The 21,580-nt window shown below is 37.8% G+C and overlaps 1 protein-coding gene across 1 annotated transcript in view; it reads right to left on the bottom strand.

Moving 5' to 3' along the window:
• Positions 1–1,145: 1,145 nt before the first annotated feature.
• Positions 1,146–21,580, bottom strand: part of RPGRIP1L (RPGRIP1 like) — a 146,671-nt gene continuing 126,236 nt past the window's right edge. The window contains exons 26-27 of the mRNA XM_074968600.1: positions 11,833–11,966; positions 1,146–3,783 (exon numbers count right to left, since the gene is read on the bottom strand). Of these exons, the coding sequence (XP_074824701.1) occupies positions 3,680–3,783; positions 11,833–11,966 (238 nt within the window). The 3' untranslated portion in view covers positions 1,146–3,679. The remainder of the gene's footprint in view (positions 3,784–11,832; positions 11,967–21,580) is intronic.

Raw genomic sequence — 21,580 nt, 5'->3', positions numbered from 1 at the left:
CAGATATAATTTAATGAGTCATATATAATAGTATAAATGCACAATACAATAAATTGTGATTCTTCATATAGCATAACTGACTAACTGAATTCACATGATTACTGTCTAAATGCATGGGGTATTTTGTCCCTTAGTGTTCTATTCCTGAGTTATCTTACAGTTTACATGAGATGGAATGGTAGACAAAAATTGGAACACTTTGCGCCTTACTTTGGCTTACCTGTGTGTACAGACACAAACACCAGAAAGCCTGCAGGAACAGCAGTGCAGTTAGTTGTAGTGCACAGCAAAGGAAACCTTCTGCAATCCTGGTTTCACAGTAAAGTTACAAGGAGCTTGCCACACAGGCCATAACAAGCAAAGCAGAGGTGTATAATGTGGCACAGCAAAGGAGGTACGCGAGTATGGTTTGACTGTACATGCCCAAACCAACATCTCCATGCCCTCTCTGTATACATCCCTAAGCAAATTCACTCCTTTTCTAAGGCTCTGTCTAGACTAGGAAAAGTGTTGTTGTTTTTTAAAAATATATTAGCTAATATGTTTAAATTAAGTACTGTTAAAAATGTGTTAGCACCTAGTAGAGAGTTTAACATGTTTTTTTAAGCAGCACTTACTTAAATGTGTTTGCTAATACATTAAAAAACAGAGTATGTTTTAGTTTAGACAAAAGTAGTTGCAATGGATGGAACCGTTTGCAGATGGGGATTTTTTTCAAGCTGCTCACAGCTAGAATCTATGCACATATAAATGATAACATTACAGTTTCTGTATGTACCTCTTTGTGTTACTTTTCCTGCACTAGTTACAATTTGGACCCAGGATTAACTGCAGGTTGGAAGTACAAACTACTTACTGCAGGGAAAAAAAAAATTACTAGAAATTTTTGAATGTGTAGGTTGCACGAGATGTAATATGATTCAGTTCATTTGCTGGGAAAATCCACACTAAATAACATGTTTTACTAGTAACAATATGAAAAGAATTGGGATAATTTTTATTTTAAATCAGAAACTAGAAAATAGTCAGCTTTACAATGAAATATGGTTAAGAACCTGAAGCATATTATACATGTTAATGTCATAGTCACTGAGAATGGTTAACATGATGTAACCCAAGGGTTGGCAACCTCTCAGAAGTGGTGTGCCGAATCTTCATTTATTCACTCTAATTTAAGATTTCGCGTGCCAGTAATACATTTTAACATTTTTAGAAGGTCTCTTTCTATACGTCTATAATATATAACTAAACTATTGCTATATGTAAATAAGGTTTTAAAAATGTTTAAGAAGCTTCATTTAAAATTAAATGAAAATGCAGAGCCCCCCGGACCGGTGGCCAGGACCCGGGCAGTGTGAGTGCCACTGAAAATCGGCACACGTGCCATAGGTTGCCTGCCCCTGATGTAACCAAATATCAACCAGAATATACTGCAGTAATTTACCATAGAGATCGGTGTGTAATGAATTTGATAGCTTAGCCTCAGTTTCCAACTTCAGATAGTGAAGATTAAATGTTAAGGGTGTTACTGTAAATATAACATGAACATGGTTGATGAACATGTAAGATGAATATGGTTGATTTTCTAATTTTACCACATGGTTTACTTCAGAAGAAAATAAGCATTAGTAATAGTTTTGTAGCTCAGTAAACAGTCACAAAAAATCAATACAAGTCACTTCTTTGTTTATGTGGAAGATATTTAGTTTGGGTTGAAAGTATCAGAACAATAATATGAACCCCCTGGTAGAATACCACAACTAAATTTCTGAAAAGCCACTTGGTTAATCTCAGTGTTGAATCTAGCTGTTTTAAATTACCATAATACATAATACCAGTCTTAATGACAATACAGATGCACAGTGCCAAAGAAAGCTAGAAATAGTGTCCAAAACGATGAGCTAAGAGCCAGCCCAAGTGACAAACATACATATGTCTGTTTACAAGGAATGGAGGAGTTTAGGAATGCTGATGCCTGTGGTCTCCAGAATGTTCCAGAGGACTGAATTGCGAGGATTTACAAAGTCTGGATGACAGCAACACTGCTCCTGGAGATGGTAGGCCCTAAAATGGAGGCATCCATCAGTTCATGGCAGAATTTAGACAGATCTGTGGTCAGAATATATTCCATTGGCCTCATAATGTACATCAACAAATTAATATTGTATGGATGTCATTTCAAAGCCTCCTAAAGACGAAGAGACATTATTAACGTGATTAGAGCACAGATAGTTCAAACTGTATGCAGATATTCAAACTTGCATTTTTGCATTATAGCTGCTTTTTTTTTTTTTTTTTTTGCTGTTGAACTGTAATGAATTGTCTCATAATCTATTCCATCTTCTTGCCATTAGCAGGCTTTGAATGTTCACAAATAGGAGCAAAGAACTCATTTTCCAGAGGTTTAATCACACAAAGAGCGAATGCCTAATTCTCTAAATGAAATGGTCTGTGATCACTGAAGCAGAGATTTAATATATCACGGCAAATTAGGTAGATTTTAATAAATTACTTATCTCTCTGAATACTTTACATATGCTTATGAAGAAACATAGCCTGTTTGCAAACAGTGAAAACCCACAGCCTATAAAATCCTTTGAAGAAAATGACAAATAAAGTAAATTAAAAAATGAAATGCATTATATCCTAGTTCTCCAGAGACAATCCTTTTCCTGCATTGATTCACAACTCCATTAAAAATATCAATTAAATCTTTCATTGAGATTGGTTAAAAGCTAGAAAATTAACTTTCCAAGCTCCTTTCTAGCCACTGGTTATCCAGATACAAGGATCATTGTATGTGTTTGATGTAAGTTTTAAAAGTGATCAAAAAAACACTTGCCTGTCCCTACAGCTCAAACTAAGCGGAACTGAATCAGATTGATTCTTTTATATTTTCTTTCTGTGCTTTGATAGCTGTTAGTTGAAACTGTAAATCTCTTTTACAGCATATGAAAATTGAGTCCACCCTCCCCCTCCTTCAAATCATGATAATCATAAACAACTACTTATAATGTTAGTAGAAGGGCAAAAGTTATTTTTAAAAAAGCTTGCAGTAATTCAATAAGTCTTGCAACTAGCCTCATTCTTTATATTTAATTGATAGAAACTGCACGCATCAAAGAAAACGCATACTGAGATTTAATGTGCATAAAATGGATATTAGCATTTTAAAGAGGCAGATTAACACATTAATCCAAGTGATTTTCATATATTGCTTCTAATAAAATCTTCACAGTATAAAATTCTTAATGAGGCTAATCACAGGCATTGCATTTAGTGGGGTGATTAGGGATAACATAAAAGTATTTTTAATCAGTTTTCTAAGGCTTAAGCTTTTTTATTAAAAATTAAAAATTCAACTTGCATTTTTATTACTGTTTTATATAAGAAAAATGTTGAAAATGCAAATAAAGCACATCATTCAATCATGTAGGTATTAATTATTTACAAGACGTTGTCCATTGTGGAGAGAGTCTTAGCCTTAGGGGAAAATATAAAAACAAACAGACTGAAAAGTATACAAAACTTTACAACTATAAATCAAGCATGCTTTTCATATAAATTATACATTAAATATACTGTAGTAATTACAAAAATCTCATCTTCGAAGAGCTATCAAGCATGTATTTACACTGGGAGAAGCAACATCTGTAGGCACACTTTTCTTTCATGCCTCCTAGTCATCTTTGTGTTCCTCATAGACTGAGCGCAGAACATGGAGGGCCTCCACTGTTACTTTGAGCTTTCCAATTATTGCACTATCATCTTGTGAATCGAAAACTAGAAAGGAAACATCAGACAACAATATTAGCAATTTAATTTAGTTTTTGTGTTACAATTATTTCACTTTAGCATTTGGGAAGATTAAAAGGCAACCATACAAGGTTAAAAAAATGGCTGTCAGTTCTAGTGCTCAATCCTGCAAGATGCTGAGTACTATCTACCCAACTGAAGTGAGGGGGAGGAGATGGTGCTCAGCACCTTACAGGATTGAGTCCTTTCAACACTAGGATGGAGGAATACTTTAAATTCCACCTCAATAATGATTGGTGCAAGGTTTAATTTTCAAGCTAAGAAAGCAGTATTTATTATATACCTTCCCAAATTGTTTGTTCATTTTTCATAGTAAATAAATATCACACGAGGACACATATACATTTAGGGTCTGATCCTGCTCTTGCTGAAGTCAATGAGTGTGTTGCCATCAACTTCACTAGCAGCAGAATCAGACCCTTGTTATCTATGCATTAGTACACAAGCAGATGAGGTGTGAATTGTCTATGTTATAGCCGGCTGTGTACATGATTGGGGCTTGAATCATGCACTTCAGATATTAATATACAGATGACAAGTTGATGTTGTCTGAGTGAAGCACAATATGATTTTGACTCCAGGCTTCTTGCATGCTGTAGACAAATGTAGATGAAGACATTATTCCCTCTTAGGGTGAACCGTGACCAGATAACACATTTTTTAAAAATCGACATCTTTGTCTACATTGGGTGCTTCAATGGTGTTTAAAAACTTGACATTTGATATTAAGCTAACATTTTAAAATACCATTAATTTTTCCAGTCTAAAGAAGTCCAATGAGAGGCTCTGCTGCTGTGATTGCCAAAGTGCTGCTAGCAAACATACTCCTCTCTCCTGGGCCTCTATGCAAGGCTATGAGGCTCCTCTAACGAAAGTCTCAATAGAATTTTTTTTGAATAAACACAAAGTTTTGGGGGTGGCGGTTGGGTCAGAACAGCCCCTCAGAGCTAATTTAGCAGTAAGCAAATGGTATGATTATGTGTTGTATTCATTGCAGGGACCAGGATACCTCACCTGGGAACCTGCAGACAGCTTTACTTCATGCCACTATTTCCAGACTGTTAGGGCAGCTCAGGACAAGCTTGGAATAAGAAGAGGGTAAGGCACTCTCTGTAACTTTAAGTTTGTTTATATGTACAAGAGACAGTGTTGTGTAGTTGATAACTTAAAGGACAGACAGGATAGGACTCCTGGATTCTATTTCCAGCACTGCTACTGATTTTGTGCATGCTTGGACAAGGCACTAAAAGTGTACACTGTTAGCTTAAAATGTACATTTTTTGGATGTTTTTCTTTTTACCTACTATTGTCACAAGTAACATTTAAGATTGCTATAAATTGAGAGATTAGAGAAAAACACTATTTCTCCTGTATTTTTTCCACTTATTTACATTGTTCTTTTGATAGCACTTAGTGTATATTTAGTGCCAATGTTTCCCTTGTGTCAAGCACTTTCTCCGGATCTTCTTGCATGCCTTCCATACAGTAACCCAGGACAGTAAAACATTTTAAAAAGAAAATGTGATTCTAAAACCACAAAAATGGCAAAGTGTAGATGTAGTTCTTGAAACTACTTTTATACAATTTTTTTAATTAACTAGATTTTGAGTTCGCAGTGCCCCTTTAACCTCTCTGTGCATCAGTTTATTCATCAACGGAAAAAAGTATAACCACCACCACTTCAGAGGGATTTTGATAAGCTTCATTATTTGTAAAGAGCTTGAGAATCCCAAATGAAAGGTACTATATTCAATAAGTGCCTATTATTATTAAATTTAGTAAAGGTCTGGACCTAAAAGGCCTGATCTTCAAGAAGAATATTTTTACAATGATTTACACTGAGGAAATTTCTTGAGAGATGTTCTTTTCCTGTTGTGGTGTAATAAAAGGAAGTTACTCACCTTGTGCAGTAACAATGGTTCTTCGAGATGTGTCCCTGCGCCTCTAATCGGAGATTTTTGGTAGCAGTGTCCGTTGAGCCTGCGTATGTGCTCTCCCTCCCTCATGGTCTGCTTTGAGGCTATCTAGCACTATGTGGGCGAACCCCACCTCAGTTCCTTCTCTACTGCAGAGCCCTATAGAGAACTCCGAAGTAGAGGGGAGGAGGGCGGGTTGTGGAGCACGCATAGGGACACATCTCAAAGAACCATCATTACTGCACAAAGTGAGTAACTTCCTCTTCTTCTTTGAGTACTGTCCCTGTGGTGCTCCACTGTCGGTGACTCCTGAACAGTACCCACCACTGGAGGCTGGGACTTCAGAGTGGAGTCTCGTACTACAGAGTACAGTGGAGTTGAAGATGGTGTCGGGGGCCAAATCTTCAGTGATAGCATAATGTTCTGCGAAAGTAGGGGCTGAGGCCCAAGTCACTGCTCTACAGATTACTGAGATAGCGATATCTTTAAGGAATGTCATCGAGGTAGAAATTGATCTCACGGAGTGCGTATGGACTCTGGACGGAGGCAGCAGGTTGCGCTCTTGATAACAGTGATTAATGCAACCAAAAACCCATTTGGATAGTCTTTGAGATGATATCACAGAGCCTTCGGATCTTTCTGTGAACAAAAGGAAGAGTTTAGGGGATTTCCTAAAGTCTTTAGTCCTGTCCAAGTAGAATGCTCGGGTGTTTTCTAACTTCTAGCATATGCAGAATTGTCTCCCTGTTGTCACAATGTGGTTTTGGGAAAAAAACAGGGAGATGGATCTGTTGATTCATATGGAAAGTGCAAGAGAAAGTAGGGAGAAACTTGGGATATGGCTTTAGAGTTACTTTGTCTTTAAAAAAGACTGTGAATGGTGGGTGTGCCATCAGGGCCGCTATTTCTCCTATGTGCGCAGCGGAGGTGATGGCAATTAGAAATGCTGTCTTCATGGACAGGTGTAAGAAAGAGCAAGTTGCCATGGACTCAAAGGGAGGCCTAGTCAAAGCCCTGAGAACTATGTTAAGATCCCAGGCTGGAGTGGGTGCTCTCACATGCGGGAAGAGATTTCTAATGCCCTTAAGGAATCTACACGTCAGTGGGTGAACAAACACCAAATATCTGTCTACCTGGCGGTTGAAAGAGTTTTCGCTGCTAGATGTACCTTAAGGGAGCTGAGTGAGGTGAGGAGAGAGTGACCTCTTGAGGTCTAAAATGTAGTGTAAAATGAGAGGGAGAGAAGATGAGGTTGTGTCTGTGTATTTAGAATGACAACAAACTTGGAATCGTTTCCATTTTGTAGGTAAGTATGTTGAGTGATCAACTTTTGGCTGTGTAGCAACACATCTTTCAGCTTCTCAGAGCATTCTGCCTCTAAGCCTTGGAACTAAGAAGAAGCCAAGCCTGGAGGTGGAGGACCCGCAGGTTGAGGTGAAGGATCAGCCCATTGTTTTGAGAGAGAAGGTGAAAAATGGTCCAAAGAGGAACCATAGGGCATATTGCCATCTGTGTCAGGTAAGGGAACCAGACTTGTCTTGGCCAGGACGGGCAATCAGAATAACTCTTGCTTTGTCTCGTTGAATTTTTAACAGGATCTTGGATAACTGAGGAAACTCGGAAAAGTCATATAAGATGTCCCCGTCCCATGAGGATGAGGGCGTCTTCCAGTGAATGTTTCCCCAGGCCAGCCCTGGAGCAGTAATGAGGACATTTCTTGTTCCAGTAAGTAATGAAGAGATCTGTAGTCAGGGTTCCTCAAAGGGCGAATAAGTCTTGTAGCACCTCTGAGTTCAGTTCCCATTCATGATTGTGACATAATTCTGACAGACTGTCGGCTGTTACATTCTGTATCCCTGGTAGATAGACAGCTGAGGTGAGCACATTATGATGGATGCACCAATTCCAAAGTTTGAGTGCTTCCTGGCAGATCTGGCACCCCCTTGGCGATTTATGTAAAACATACAAGTCATATTAAGTCCATTATGAACTTCATGTGGGTGTTCTTGATGAAAGGCAGAAAGTGTGCACAGGCATTCCTGACAGCCCTTAGCTCCAAAAGAGTGATATGGAAGGTCACTTCTGTGGAAGGCCATTTGCCCTAAACCTTGTGGTTGTGTAGGTGAGCTCCCCAGCCTATTAGAGAGGCATCTGTCCCAGGGTGGTGAGTTTGCATAGCGGGAGGAATGCTCTCGCTTGTACTGCATCAAGGTTGGTGCTGATAAACTCCAGTCCCTGTACTGGGGTTAGTGTGCTGCTACAATGAAGAGAATCTTGGAGAATACCCTGGGTGGAGCAGTCTGTACTGATAATGGTCCTGCCCAAAGGTAAACCGTAGGAAATCTCCTGTATGATGGCTGTATTGAGATATGGAAGTAGACATCTTGTAGGTTGAGGGCCAGAAATCAATCTCCTTGCTCAAGGGCTGGAATAATGGTTTCTAGTGTGACCATCTTGAATGTCTGTGCCTTCACATATTTGTTTAATGCTCTTAGATCTAGAAAGGGCCTCAACTTCCCTTCACCTTCAGGATCAGGAAATAATGGGAGTAAAACCCCTTGCTTCTGAGTTGCACTGGGACTGGTTCTATGTCCCTAGGCATAACAAATGATATATTTCCAGATGAAGTAGGTTCTCATGAGAAGGGTCCCTGAAGGGTGATGGAGAAGGAGGGTTGGAATGGGGGAGGGATATGAATTGAATGGTGTAACTCTTTGAAATAATCTCCAGGACCCATCTGTCAGAGGTGATATTCTCCCAACTGCTGTGAAGTAGGGCCAGGCAATTTCTGAAGGGGTATGACAGGTGTGTAGATGGAAGCTGATGTTGCAAGGTATAATTGTTCGGGCCCTTGACCAATCCATCAAAAGTGCTTAGAAGAGGCGGTTTGAGAGGTTGTGTACCGGGATGTGGACTGCTTCCACTTTTGAGCCCTGGTCCTCTGACACTGCAGCTCGTAACACCGCTGAGATGGGAGGTACTGAGAAGATTGTGACCTGTGCTGTGGCTGAAGGTATATCTTCTCTTCTGTCCTGCAGTGTAGATTCCTAGGGAGTGTAATGTGGTCTGGGAATCCTTCAGGATGTGGAGAGAAGAATCTGTCTTCTCCGCGAAGAGTTTGGGCCCTTCAAACTGGAAGTCTTCTGCAGCTCTTTGGGGAACTCAGAAAGGCGTAGCCAAGAATCCTGTCTCAGTACCACTGTCATGGAGACCGGAGTAAAAAAGGAAACACTAACTGCTAAGGAGAACAAAAGAAAAAAACAACTACGATTTATGCCAATGACACAGGTAAGGAAGGGACAACTGCTCGCTCCATTTCAAGGCCAAAGTGGTTGAGAAGGAACTGTGGCAGGGGGGTTGCCCGCGCAGTGCTAGATAGCCTTGAGGCAGACCACGAGGGAGGGAGAGCACATGTGCAGGCTCAATGGAGACTGCTACCAAAATTCTCCAATTAAAGGTACAGCGGTGCACATACACCTACAGTGGAGCACCCACAGGGACACTACTCGAAGAACTGTTCATGTATCTCTAATTTCACATGTTCTAGACATTCAGAACACACACTGATGCTGTATAAGACTCTAAATAGAACAGAATACAAAACAAATAGTGATGGTTTGCATAAAACCTACCAGTTAGCCAGGATAATTAGCCCCTCTCTTACCCTGAACATGAAAGGTATCCAAGATTCAAAATGTTTTATAGGAGGATTAAGTGGAATTTAAGTAATACAGCACTGTTGACTGTCACAGTACTCAAATACCTGTTTATAACCTTTTACACTGGTACTTTCCTTCCAGTTTAAATTAAAATTACAGTGCAACAAAAAGAAATGGAGTACTTGTGGCACCTTAGAGACTAACCAATTTATTTGAGCATAAGCTTTCGTGAGCTACAGCATCAGATGAAGTGAGCTGTAGCTCACGAAAGCTTATGCTCAAATAAATTGGTTAGTCTCTAAGGTGCCACAAGTATTCCTTTTCTTTTTGCAAATACAGACTAACACAGCTGCTACTCTGAAACCTGTCAAGTGTAGCAAAAAGCACAAGTCATGGCAAAGTAGAATTTCTTAGCTTTCATCTAACTACTTCATAAGATTTGGCAGTTTCATATCCTAAAATGAAATTAACATCTGGGACATTTGAAGACACCAGGGGATGATGGAAGGGATCACATCTATTTATTACTATTAATATTATAGGTACAGTTTATCTAAAACAAACAAAATGTCAACAAATAATGGTTCCCTATGTTACTAGGAAAAAGAAAAGGAAAACATATTTTCCTACACTAATCGCTACATGTTGGCAGAACAACAATTAGTTCTAAATACAACAGTTCTGCCTGTTACACTTTTAATGATTTCCCAAAACGATGATTATTAAGAATTTTAGGTGCATTTGTGAAAGTAGTTTCAAGGGTAGAAAACATTAGTATCCACTGCATCACGTTTACATAACAAATCAATTTTGTCAGTTGGGAAATATGACTGAAGAGCTAGAAGACTAAAGGTAGGAGGACACAAAAATTCTCTGTTAAGAGACTACTTAGAATAGATAATGTTCTGTATAGCTCTTCAGAGAATCATCACTGCTAGGGAGAGAATAAATGGTTCAGGCAAAATAAGAACCAGCCCAAACCCACATACTCATTGATTCAAAGAATTGAAACTCTTACAGTGTATGGAAATCTGCTTGTTCTCATCATTTACCTACTTCACTTGAATTCTGGCATGTGCTCTAGGAACTTAGAAGTGCATAGTGTACTCTGGAATTTCAGCTCCAGCACAGTTGCAAGCAAACACAAAAAATGGGTATCGGGAATAGACAAGAAGCATCAGTCACTCATTCCCCACTAAGCCCCACCACATTACTAACTCAAGAACTCAATATCCCATCATTCAGTTTCTTCTGCACGTCCAACACCAAGTCAGCTCCACATCAGGTGGGGAAGAGAAAGAGACGTGTATTGGCTGTAGCCTCTTCCCTGTGACCTAGGGCAATGGGAGGGACTCTAAGGGTACATCTACATTGCAAAAAACAAACACCCCACCTCAGTGGCAGTAAGTTTTAGAGCCAACATCAACTGTTTCAGGCTCATGATATAGGGCTACAGATAGCAGTGTAGATGTTACTGTTTAGGCTGGAGGCCAGGTGGGGGATGGGAAGGGCTAGAGGAAGCCAGCAGGGAGACCTCTCTCCTCCCCACAAGAAAATGAAAGATTCAGCATCTCATCATACTTCTTCAGGTGGTCCTCCCTGCTCCAGACAATCACCACCTATGTTTGCCAGATGGGAAATTAATCAACAGTAATTGAGCTTGCTCTAACTGAATATCAAATGTAAATCAATACTCTTTTGTCATGTCTTAGATACACATTTCATACAGAGGACAGAGTATCTTTGTTTAAGATTCAGAATTGGTATATTTAGCATGAATTCAGACAGTTGAACTATATAAACCATGTGTGTATTATACACAGTACATGAACATTCTGTGGGTCTAAAACCTGAGGGTCTACATTAGGGGACCCAATTACTTATTGAAGTCACTGGGGTTTTCAAATTGACTTCAACAGAACCAAAATTTGGCCCTTTGACACCACAGAGATGCTATAATTACCTACAATGGATATTTGCAGTAGGAAATTATTGAAAAAAATGTTGAATATAAAATTAAGAAGTTCAGAGGCTTTCCTGGCATTTAAAGAAATACTCTGCTTGTACAAAAGATAAAAATATACTAGTGAGTAATTAGGCCTAACAGTCTCAGGTTTTGTAAACTGATTAATCTAATACTACTTTACTAGTAATACTGTTCAGATTTTTTCCAAACCAGGGACTGTATAACTCTTAGTTAGAAGATAATATTAATTCTATTAAGTTCTTTCAGTTTTAGGGAATATTATTTATTTTCAGGAATAAGTTGTATGTGCAGATGAACTGTGATAATTTATTAAAGTGATACTGTATGGTTCAATATTATAACAATAATTAAATCATTAAGTATTAAACCTCTCAGAGTAGAGAAGAAAAACTCTAGTAAAATTTTGAAATGAACAGATGTCAAAAGTTAAACCTAAGAATTCTGCTAAACTTACCATCAATATCTTGCTCAATTATGTCTCTTTCTTTCTGAAATATCTCCCTTAGACTGACATAAGCAAAGCCAATGTCTTCACACTCAAGATCTTGTTCATCTTCTGGAGGGTCACTAACCACTGTAAATCGTATGCTGAGAATAAAACAAAAATTCTCATTCTTTAAATGATCCATAACACCCAATCACTTGGGGACCAAATTCAGACAATAAAACAAATATGAAGGCAGAGCATATCCAGAATTTCCCAATTTAGCATATAAAACAACTCTTGATCAGTGATTCTCAACCAGGGGTACACATACCCCTGGGGGTATGCAGAGGTATTCCATGGGTACATCAACTCATCTAGATATTTGCTTAGTTTTACAACAGGTTACATAAAAAGCATTAGCAAAGTCATTACAAACTAAAATTTCATACAATGACTTGTTCATATTGCTCTATACATTGTACACTGAAATGGAAGTATAATATTTATATTCCAATTGATTTATTTTATAATTATATGGTAAAAATGAGTAAGTAAGCAACTTGTCAGGAATAGTGTGCTGAGACACTTTTGTATTTTTATGTCTGGTTTTGTAAGCAAGTAGTTTTTAAGTGAGGTGAAACTTGGGATATGCAAGATAAAGCAGACTCCTTTGAAAGGGGTATAGTAGTCTGGAAAGGTTGAAAGCCACTGCTTTTGATTAGTGCTTCTCAACACTTTTCATAGCAGGACTCAATTTTTCATAGCACATCATCCAGGTACACCTCCACTGCCTTCCCAGCTGGCTGAGATATACCTCTCCTCCTCCAATTAGAAATATGGGAAGGACTGGTCATTTGTGACCCCAAGTTGAGATCCCCTGTTTTAGATTAAATACATTTTTTCATAAGGTGACACCTAATTGTTGATCACACAGTAATATATTAAGAGAGGCAGAATTGTCTACAGGACTGAACATACCTCTCGGAGCCAGAAACTTCTAAATTCTTAGCTCATATTGTTCAATCACTTCACTATTTTCAAAATTAGGAAACTGAAGTACAGAAGTGATTATTCCCACATAACTCTCAGAGCTTTTTATGAGCACTCATGTATGTATAATGCTTTGAAAATGTAAAGCACTACTGTGCTTTTTACTGTGATGACCTTTATTTGCAATTTGTTTGAAATGACAAATAAACTTTGTCTTCGGGTGGAGGGGGAACCTGGAATAATCAATTTCCATGTTATGTTTTTAATCTTAGCTGGCATATATATACTTCAGGCTGAAAATGATTAATTAAATATTGTCAGAAATTTGCTGGTTAAATCTTTCTGTACTACAGAAAGTCATCAAGCAGAAGATCTGCTGCTTTACTTCAGTGTTATACCACGTAATAAACTCTAGGCACACAACAAAATGCAAAGGTCACTCACTCTCTTGGCATTGAATCATGATAAATAGATGGTAGAGATATAGGGGCTAGGCAAACCAAATAATAAATCAGCCAGATAGCAGGAATATTAGCCATATTCAGTGAAGCAGTAAATCAACTGCAAAATATTCAGCTGTATGATATTTGGGAATTTACACATCTGTAATAAGAAAAGGAGTACTTGTGGCACCTTAGAGACTAACCAATTTATTTGAGCATGAGCTTTCGTGAGCTACAGCTCACTTCATCGGATGCAACTCACGAAACTTCATCGGATGCTGTAGCTCACGAAAGCTCATGCTCAAATAAATTGGTTAGTCTCTAAGGTGCCACAAGTACTCCTTTTCTTTTTGCGAATACAGACTAACATGGCTGTTACTCTGAAACCTGACATCTGTAATAGTTACTAGAAGAGAATATCCTAGCTAAGAAAAACATCACTAGTTCTTGTTCCAAAACAACAACAAAAGTTAGAATCTGAAGCCTGCTGCCCCAGAATAACATCTTTGTAATATCTGTACAAGTTTTTTCATGAAGTTGAAATTGGTTTAACTTTGTAATAGAGTGTTATGTATTTGGTGTTCAAAGCTGCGTAGTAATTAAATCCAGCAATCATGTATAAATACACAGCGAGTGCATCTCCATGTGGATTTCCGGTATTCATTAATTTGAGTCCTTTGATAGTTACCATCGTCAGTAAAGAGTGATTCTTGTCTTAGTCAATAATGCTATGATAATTTCATAAGGGTACAAAGACACTTATTACAATTTAAATGGAAAAAAAAATCAGTTCTGATCTTCTCTTTACCTGCCCTCCTGCTGTTGCAGCTGCACGCACTGAATGCCTCATACATACCTGCCAAACTTTTTGCCTATTCTGTTTCCTTTTGCTGTGCCCTATGTCCCCCATCCCTGTGTCTTTTTGCCATGTCCATTATCAACATCCATAAAAGAAAAAAATCTTAATTTCCCGTTTTTTCTCTGCTCTCATGCTGCTGCCCTCATTCCCCTGACAAATATAGTTAATATTTTATCCCCATTACTGTGTACCCACTGTATGTTTTAAAAAAATCTAAATATAGTGTATTTGGTAAGACCTCTGAACACAATTATTATCCAATCCAAATAAGGGAATACTTGTCCATCCTTAATGTCTAAGCCCAACAGCTATACAAAATGTTTGCATATCTTCTGCAAACTTAAATTTCAGTCACTGCATCCAAGTATTACTTTCCTTCTAAAGATATAACTGTAGTGTTCTGTTGGAGCTGACTTCAATTAGTGGCTTGTGCAGAGGCCAAAAACACTGGGACTGACCGAATGACAGGAATTCAGAGCTAACTACTCTTTTGATATGTCTTGGCAAATGCTGTTTAAACCATGAATCCTTGTAAACTTTACCACTTAAAATGTTGTTCAAAAACCACGATCCACAACGAGAAAATCAAGTTACACAAAATCCAGGTCCACGAGAGACGATATCTTAAACAAAATATAAACAAATCCTCCTAAAAGCCTTTAACAGTATTAGCAACCACTGAAACATACTTTTATAGTGTTGTATTTTTGTATTCAGTTACTATAATTAACAATACATATTTAGTTCATTTACTTAAACACCTGTTTTTAGCGAACAACAAACATACTGAAATAAGAAAAAAAAGGGGACAAAAAAGAAAAATACCTCGGAAGCTACATTAAGAAGGCAGAAGATCTGGCAGATTATGATGGATACAACTCTAAAATCTTTGGCATAGCACTAAACAACAGGAGCAAATAAAAAAAAACACAACAAAAAAGGAAATAATTCTTGGATACAAAAGAGAAGTATCAAATGAACATCAGAGAAAACTATTCAAACTCTCTAAAAGAGACTGACAAAGGCACGTTTGGAATACCGGGTACTTATTCTTAAAAGCACAGAGTGCAGCCAAGGTGACTCAGCAACTATGGTTACTCAAACACTGGGAGAAATCAGTTATGTGATTGGGATGGTGAAGATAGAGGAAGGAATTGTGAACCAGCAGAGTCCTTACCTCACTGTAGCACAGAATACACAGTGATCAAACTCAATCTTTGTAGGGTTCTTTCTTATTGGCAGTTAAAATAGCAAAAACACAACACAGGGATAAGATTTCTTATCCTTGTGAGGCTCTTCCTAGTGTTTCCCTCTAGGTCAGGGGTTCTCAAACAGGGGGTTGTGAAGTTATTACATGAGGGTCATGAGCTGTCAGCCTCCAACCCAAACCCCGCTTTGCCTCCAGCATTTATAATGGTGTTAAATATATATTTTAAAAGTGATTTTAATTTTTAAGGGTGGGGGGTCGCACTCAGAGACTTGCTACGTGAAAGGGGTCACCAGTACAAAAGTTGGAGAACCACTGCTCTAGGTTCTCTCTCACAGACTCTAGTTCCCTCTGCCCAGAGAGCCACTCCCTACATTCCCTTTCTGTGGTTTAGTAGGCTAATCAGCAGCGCTACCAATGAGTCAGCAGGAACCAGTAAGCATTTCCAGGCAGGGTCCACTACCTGCTAACAGGGTGGGCAAAGACTTTGCCACCTTATCAAAGGTGAGAAATATTTGATAAAAATATTGAGAAATATTTGATACCATTGAGAAATATTTGATAAAAATTCCAAGGGAAGAAGAGTGGATACCGAAACAAACCTTGTATGCAAATGGACGTCCAAGGGATAAAGGAATTTTAAACAGAATTTCTTTAAACAGTGAGTACTCCAGATACAGGACTACCGTTGGCAGCAAGAGGAAATTAATACATTTTATTATTAATTACTGTACTGAGGCCCAACCCCACAGTGCTAAGCACTATACACACCTATGAGAAAAAGATGGTTCTTGCCCCAAAGAGCTTACATTCTGTATATAAGACAAGAGACAACAGGTAGAGACAACTTACAGACAAGGGTTTTTGGGGAGTGGGGGTAGTGGGAGGAGATCAAGGTAACAATGAGACAATTATTATAAGCGTAATGAACTGTGATCAGTGGGTACCAGCTACTTAACCACTGTTGAGTGATTTGAAGATTTCATAGGAGAGGTGAATTTTAGGGCTGTTGATTAATCGGAGTTAACTCACGCAATTAATTCAAAAAAATAATCGCGATTAATCGCACTGTTAAACAATAGAATACCAATTGAAATTTATTTTATATTTTTTGATGTTTTTCTACAATTTCAAATATATCAATTTCAATTACAACACAGAATACAAAGTGTACAGTGCTCACTTTATATTATTTTTGATTACAAACATTTGCACTGTAAAAATGAAACAAAAGAAATAGTATTTTTCAATTCACCTCAGACAAGTACTCTCTCTCTTTCTCATGGAAGTGCAACTTACAAATGTAGAATTAGGTACAAAAAATAACTGCATTCAAAAACAAAACAATGTAAAACTTTAGCGCCTACAAGTCCACTCAGTCCTACTTCTTGTTCAGCCAATCGCTAAGACAAACAAGTTTGTTTACATTTAAGGGAGATAATGCTGCCTACTTCTTAATTACAATGTCACCAGAAAGTGAGAACAGACATTTGCATGGCACTGTTGTAGCTGGTGTTGCAAGATATTTACATGTCAGATACACTAAAGATTCATATGCCTCTTCATGATTTAGCCATCATTCCAGAGGACATGCTTCCATGCTGATGATGCTTGTTAAAAAAAAAAATGCGTTAATTAAATTTATGAATGAACTCCTTGGGGGAGAATTGTATGTCTCCTACTCTGTTTTACCGGCATTCTGCCATATATTTCATATTATAGCAGTCTTGGATGATGACCCAGCACATGTTGTTTGTTTTATGAACAATTCCATTGCAAATTTGACAAAACGCAAAGAAGATACCAATGTGAAATTTCTAATGATAGCTATAGCACTCGACCCAAGATTTAAGAATCTGAAGTGCCTTCCAAAATCTGAGAGGGACGAGGTGTAGAGCATGCTTTCAGAAGTCTTAAAAGAGCAACACTTTGATGTGGAAACTACAGAACCCAAACCACCAAAAAAGAACATCAACCTTCTGTTGGTGGCATCTGAGTCAGACGATGAAAATGAACGTGGGTTGGTCCACACTGCTTTGGATCGTTATCGAGCAGAACCCATCATCGGTATGGATACATGTTCTCTGGAATGGTTGTTGAAGCATCCAGGGACATATGAATCTTTAGTGCATCTGGCATGTAAATATCTTGTGATGCTGGCGACAAAAGTGCCATGCAAATGCCTGTTCTCACTTTCCAGTGACATTGTAAACAAAAAGCGGGCAGCATTATCTTCTGCAAATGTAAACAAACTTGTTTGTCTGAGCGATAAGCTGAACAAGAAATAGGACTGAGTGGACTTGCAGGCTCTTAAGTTTTACATTGTTTTGTTTTTGAATGCAGATTTTTTTTGGTACATAATTCTACATTTGTAAGTTCAACTTTCATGATAAAGAGATTGCACTACAGTACTTGTAATAGGCGAATTAAAAATACTATTTCTTTTGGTTTTTACAGTGCAAATATTTGTAATAAAAATAAATATAAAGTGAGCACTTTACACTTTGTATTCTGTGTTGTAACTGAAATCAATATATTTGAAAATGTAGAAAACATTTAAATAAATGGTATTCTATTATTGTTTAACAGTGTGATTAATCGCAATTAATTTTTTAAATTGCTTGACAGCCCTAGTGTATTTTAATAAATAACTGGTGGATTTAATAAATAAAATCAAAGCATAGGCAAGGGGAATGAGGTAATATCTTTTATTGGACTCACTTCTTTTGGTGAAAGAGGCAAGCTTTGACTCTTTCACCAACAGAAGTGGGTCCAATAAAAGATACTGCCTCTCCTATCTTGTCTCTAATATCCTGGAACCAACATGGCTACAACACTGCACACAAAATCAAAATAGATATTCACTTATTTAGCACTTTTATCCATGCTTTCAAAAAGTTTGACAAACATTAATGCAGTAGGGACTCACAACACTTGTATAAGGTAATTAAGTAGAAACAGAGGCTCAGAGAGGTTAAGTGACTTTCCCAAGGTTATACAATATGTCTGTGGGGAAAATGCAGGAGACTTGAGTCTTCTGACTGAGTTCTGTGGTGTAATGACAAAGCCTTTTCCTGATAAAAAAAATGAAGAGTTTTCTGAAGAGAGTTAGTGGGGCCTCAGAAGAAGGAAAATTGTGTGGTACTACACATTTGCTAACCTAAATGCGATTCCAGGAATGGCCCCCATTTCTTCAGATTACCTATTGCTCATATGTTAAATACAATAAAGCATTCTATTTAGCTTCATATTTTCTTATTGGTTTATAAGTATAAAGTGGCATACGCTGAATGCCAAACATCATTGCAGTTTCTGCCAATAAAGCCATTTATTTAAGTATAGAACCAAAATGAACCTCAGGAAGGAAGTTTTCTACATGAAGAAGTGAAACAGTAGGAAAAATGGAGAACAACTGAGTTAATTTGAAAACATTTTCTAACGAACAGCCAGAAAAATCCACTTTTGAATATATGAACTGCCATGTTAAACTGCATTTGTTTACCTGTAAATATAGAACAGCAAAGAAACATGAAGATACAATGTGAAATTTGTTATTTTCAGTAGCACTTTAATCATTGCTATGATTATAAGATTTGGTCACATCACAAAAGTTTGGCTCTGCAGCTTATTACCAAATATGTTATGTTAAAAATCTATGAAAATATCAATGTCAATGAGATTTAATCCCTGTGTTTATATCATAGATGTGGCTTTAGAGAGTACTTTAACTTTTAAAGCGATCCAGAAGATCAAACACCAATGGCAACAGCATTTGGCTTCCAATACCGTAGAACCTGAGTTACGAACACCAGAGTTACAAACTGACTGGTCAACCACACACTTGGAACCAGAAGTACGCAATCAGGGAGCAGCAGAGACCAAAAAAAAAAAAAAAAGCAAACAGTTCAGTACTGTGTTAAATATAAACTAATAAAAAAAATAAAGGGAAAGTTTTAAAAGAAAGACACACTGTTCTTTAAGAAAAGGATAATGGATGAGAGTGGAGATATGCTATTTATCAGACTAATTTCACATATAAGCATATATTTACCAGGAATGCATGTCCATCTTCTCATGAAGACCTAAGGATTTCTGAATTTCACCTCTTTTTTACTTCTTTCCATCTCTCAAAGGGCTTTCATTACCGTGATTTTCCTCCCAGAAGAGCAAAACTGGATATGTCTGCCATCTTGGCCATATATTTATGCAGGTTCTAATATGGCACCCCATCACTGTAGTATTTAAATGTCCTTACAATGTCACTTCATCAGTGTTGCATGTGATAGGGTGAGGATTCATTTGAAAAGCTGCCCAAGGTGATCTCTCCCCACCAAAACCTGAATATGTACCCCCCCGCATAGAACTGCGTTTATAACAAAACCAAAATGTTTGCCCTGACCATGTGCAGCCAATTTTGACTGATATTCACATCCATGATCATTTTGTTTCCTGAACTTTAAAGAATTAGTTTAGTTCCTGTTTCAGGTAAAAAAGCCCTGATATTATTATGTAAGGCCTTGTGATAGCAAACGTTTTGAGGGAGCGGCTAAGCCAGTTTTAAAATGAGCAAGGTCCAAAACCAATGGCTTTGGGGAGGATCATGCCATGTCATGGGTTTCCTCTCCTAGTGGTCCCATTGTTGGAACAGAACTGGAGACTGGACTAGTAGCAAGTCTCTTGTCCTGATGTTGAGTCAGCGCAGAATCCAAATATCTCCATAGTCCAGGGCTCCAAGCTATGATAAATATTCCACCAACACAAAATTAATTTCAGTGAAAGTGAACAAAAAGAGAAGGGATTTTTTGTCATGGGGAGGATGCCATTGCTGTTTCTACTTCCTTCAGTTATTTCATAGTGGCTATGAGCTGTTCTACAAGATGGCTCAGATGCTGCTTGGCAAATATGTGAAATGAATATAATTATTGTATTTGGCCTACATGAATAGCTATTTGCCTCACTGAATGTACCCTTGGTAGAAAAAAAATAAGACTTAGTTTTCTGTGCTATAGGATTCTCTAGTATCCTGTGTTCTCAAACTTGCTAATTTACGTGGTAAAATTGATGTCGTCTGCTTATTTGTTGAAATGAAAATTTATTTGTATTTTGGAACTTCAATATGCTTTTGATGTGATATTTCCATGCTCTTATGGGATCTGCTTCCTGTCCGATTTAATTAAAAATTGTCTTCTGGCCAAGGGATGGAACTCAATTTTAAAGTTAAATTGAAGAAAGAGACACAACTATCTTATTACCAAACTCTGCCCTTACATGTCACTGGGTATCTGTGAATGTGTAAATAATTAAATGACCTCACACTTCAAACACAATTAGTAGGTATTCCACTATCCTGTAAATGGCATGGATCTTCACATCAATGGGTCCTCTACATTTGTGATGGCTGGCCTCCAAAAGAAAACAGTATAAGTATTGTTGAGTTTTTGTTTGTTTTTAGTAAAAACAAATAATATGTATGCTACCATCCAAAGAAGTTTGGACCTGAACAAACATAGTAAATTATAATTAGCTCTGGTACAATTAATTTACACTCAAACTTTGTCATTTATGTAGCTAACAGCAGTCTGCTACATGAACTTATACACAGCTTTAGACTAAATCAGTGGTTCTCAAACTTTTGTACTGGTGAACCCTTTCACATAGCAAGCCTCTGAGTGCGACCCCACCTTATAAATTAAAAACACATTTTTATATATTTAACACCATTACAAATTCTGGAGGAAAAACGGGTATTGGGGTGGAGGCTGACAGCTCACGACCCCCCATGTAATAACCTTGTGACCCCCTGAAGGGTCCCGACCCCCAGTTTGAGAACCCCTGGACTAAATACAGGACACAAGGACACCCTGTGGATTTCCTACACTCCCTAGAATACTTCGAGAGCAGCATGCAATGAATGGATTATCTTAATTCATATATACACTTTTAAATCTGTCACAGATATAACATTGATAATATACATTTACTTAACTTTCCCAGAACACTGTGTGCTGAACAAAATGTGACACAATGGAAATTGCTTTTACGAACAGTGAGAGAGGGTTGCATCATTTCAAGGCATATGAAAAACCACTCAGGGAAGGGACATGCATGTCACCACATCAAAGTTTAGGTGGCTGACAAGCCAGTGTGACACATGCAATTCATGTCACTGGAAGGCATGTCACATGCCATAAAATGAAAATACTATAGTAGAGCTCCAGCTCTGCTTTATATTGCAGTCAATCATAATATGCAGTTATAACATACTACTGGGAACTT

This window comes from Natator depressus, chromosome 12 (assembly GCF_965152275.1).
Source record: "Natator depressus isolate rNatDep1 chromosome 12, rNatDep2.hap1, whole genome shotgun sequence".
Taxonomy (NCBI): Eukaryota; Metazoa; Chordata; order Testudines; family Cheloniidae; genus Natator; species Natator depressus.
Note: the sequence above shows the minus strand (reverse complement) of the source record. Positions and strands in the feature narration are given on the sequence as shown.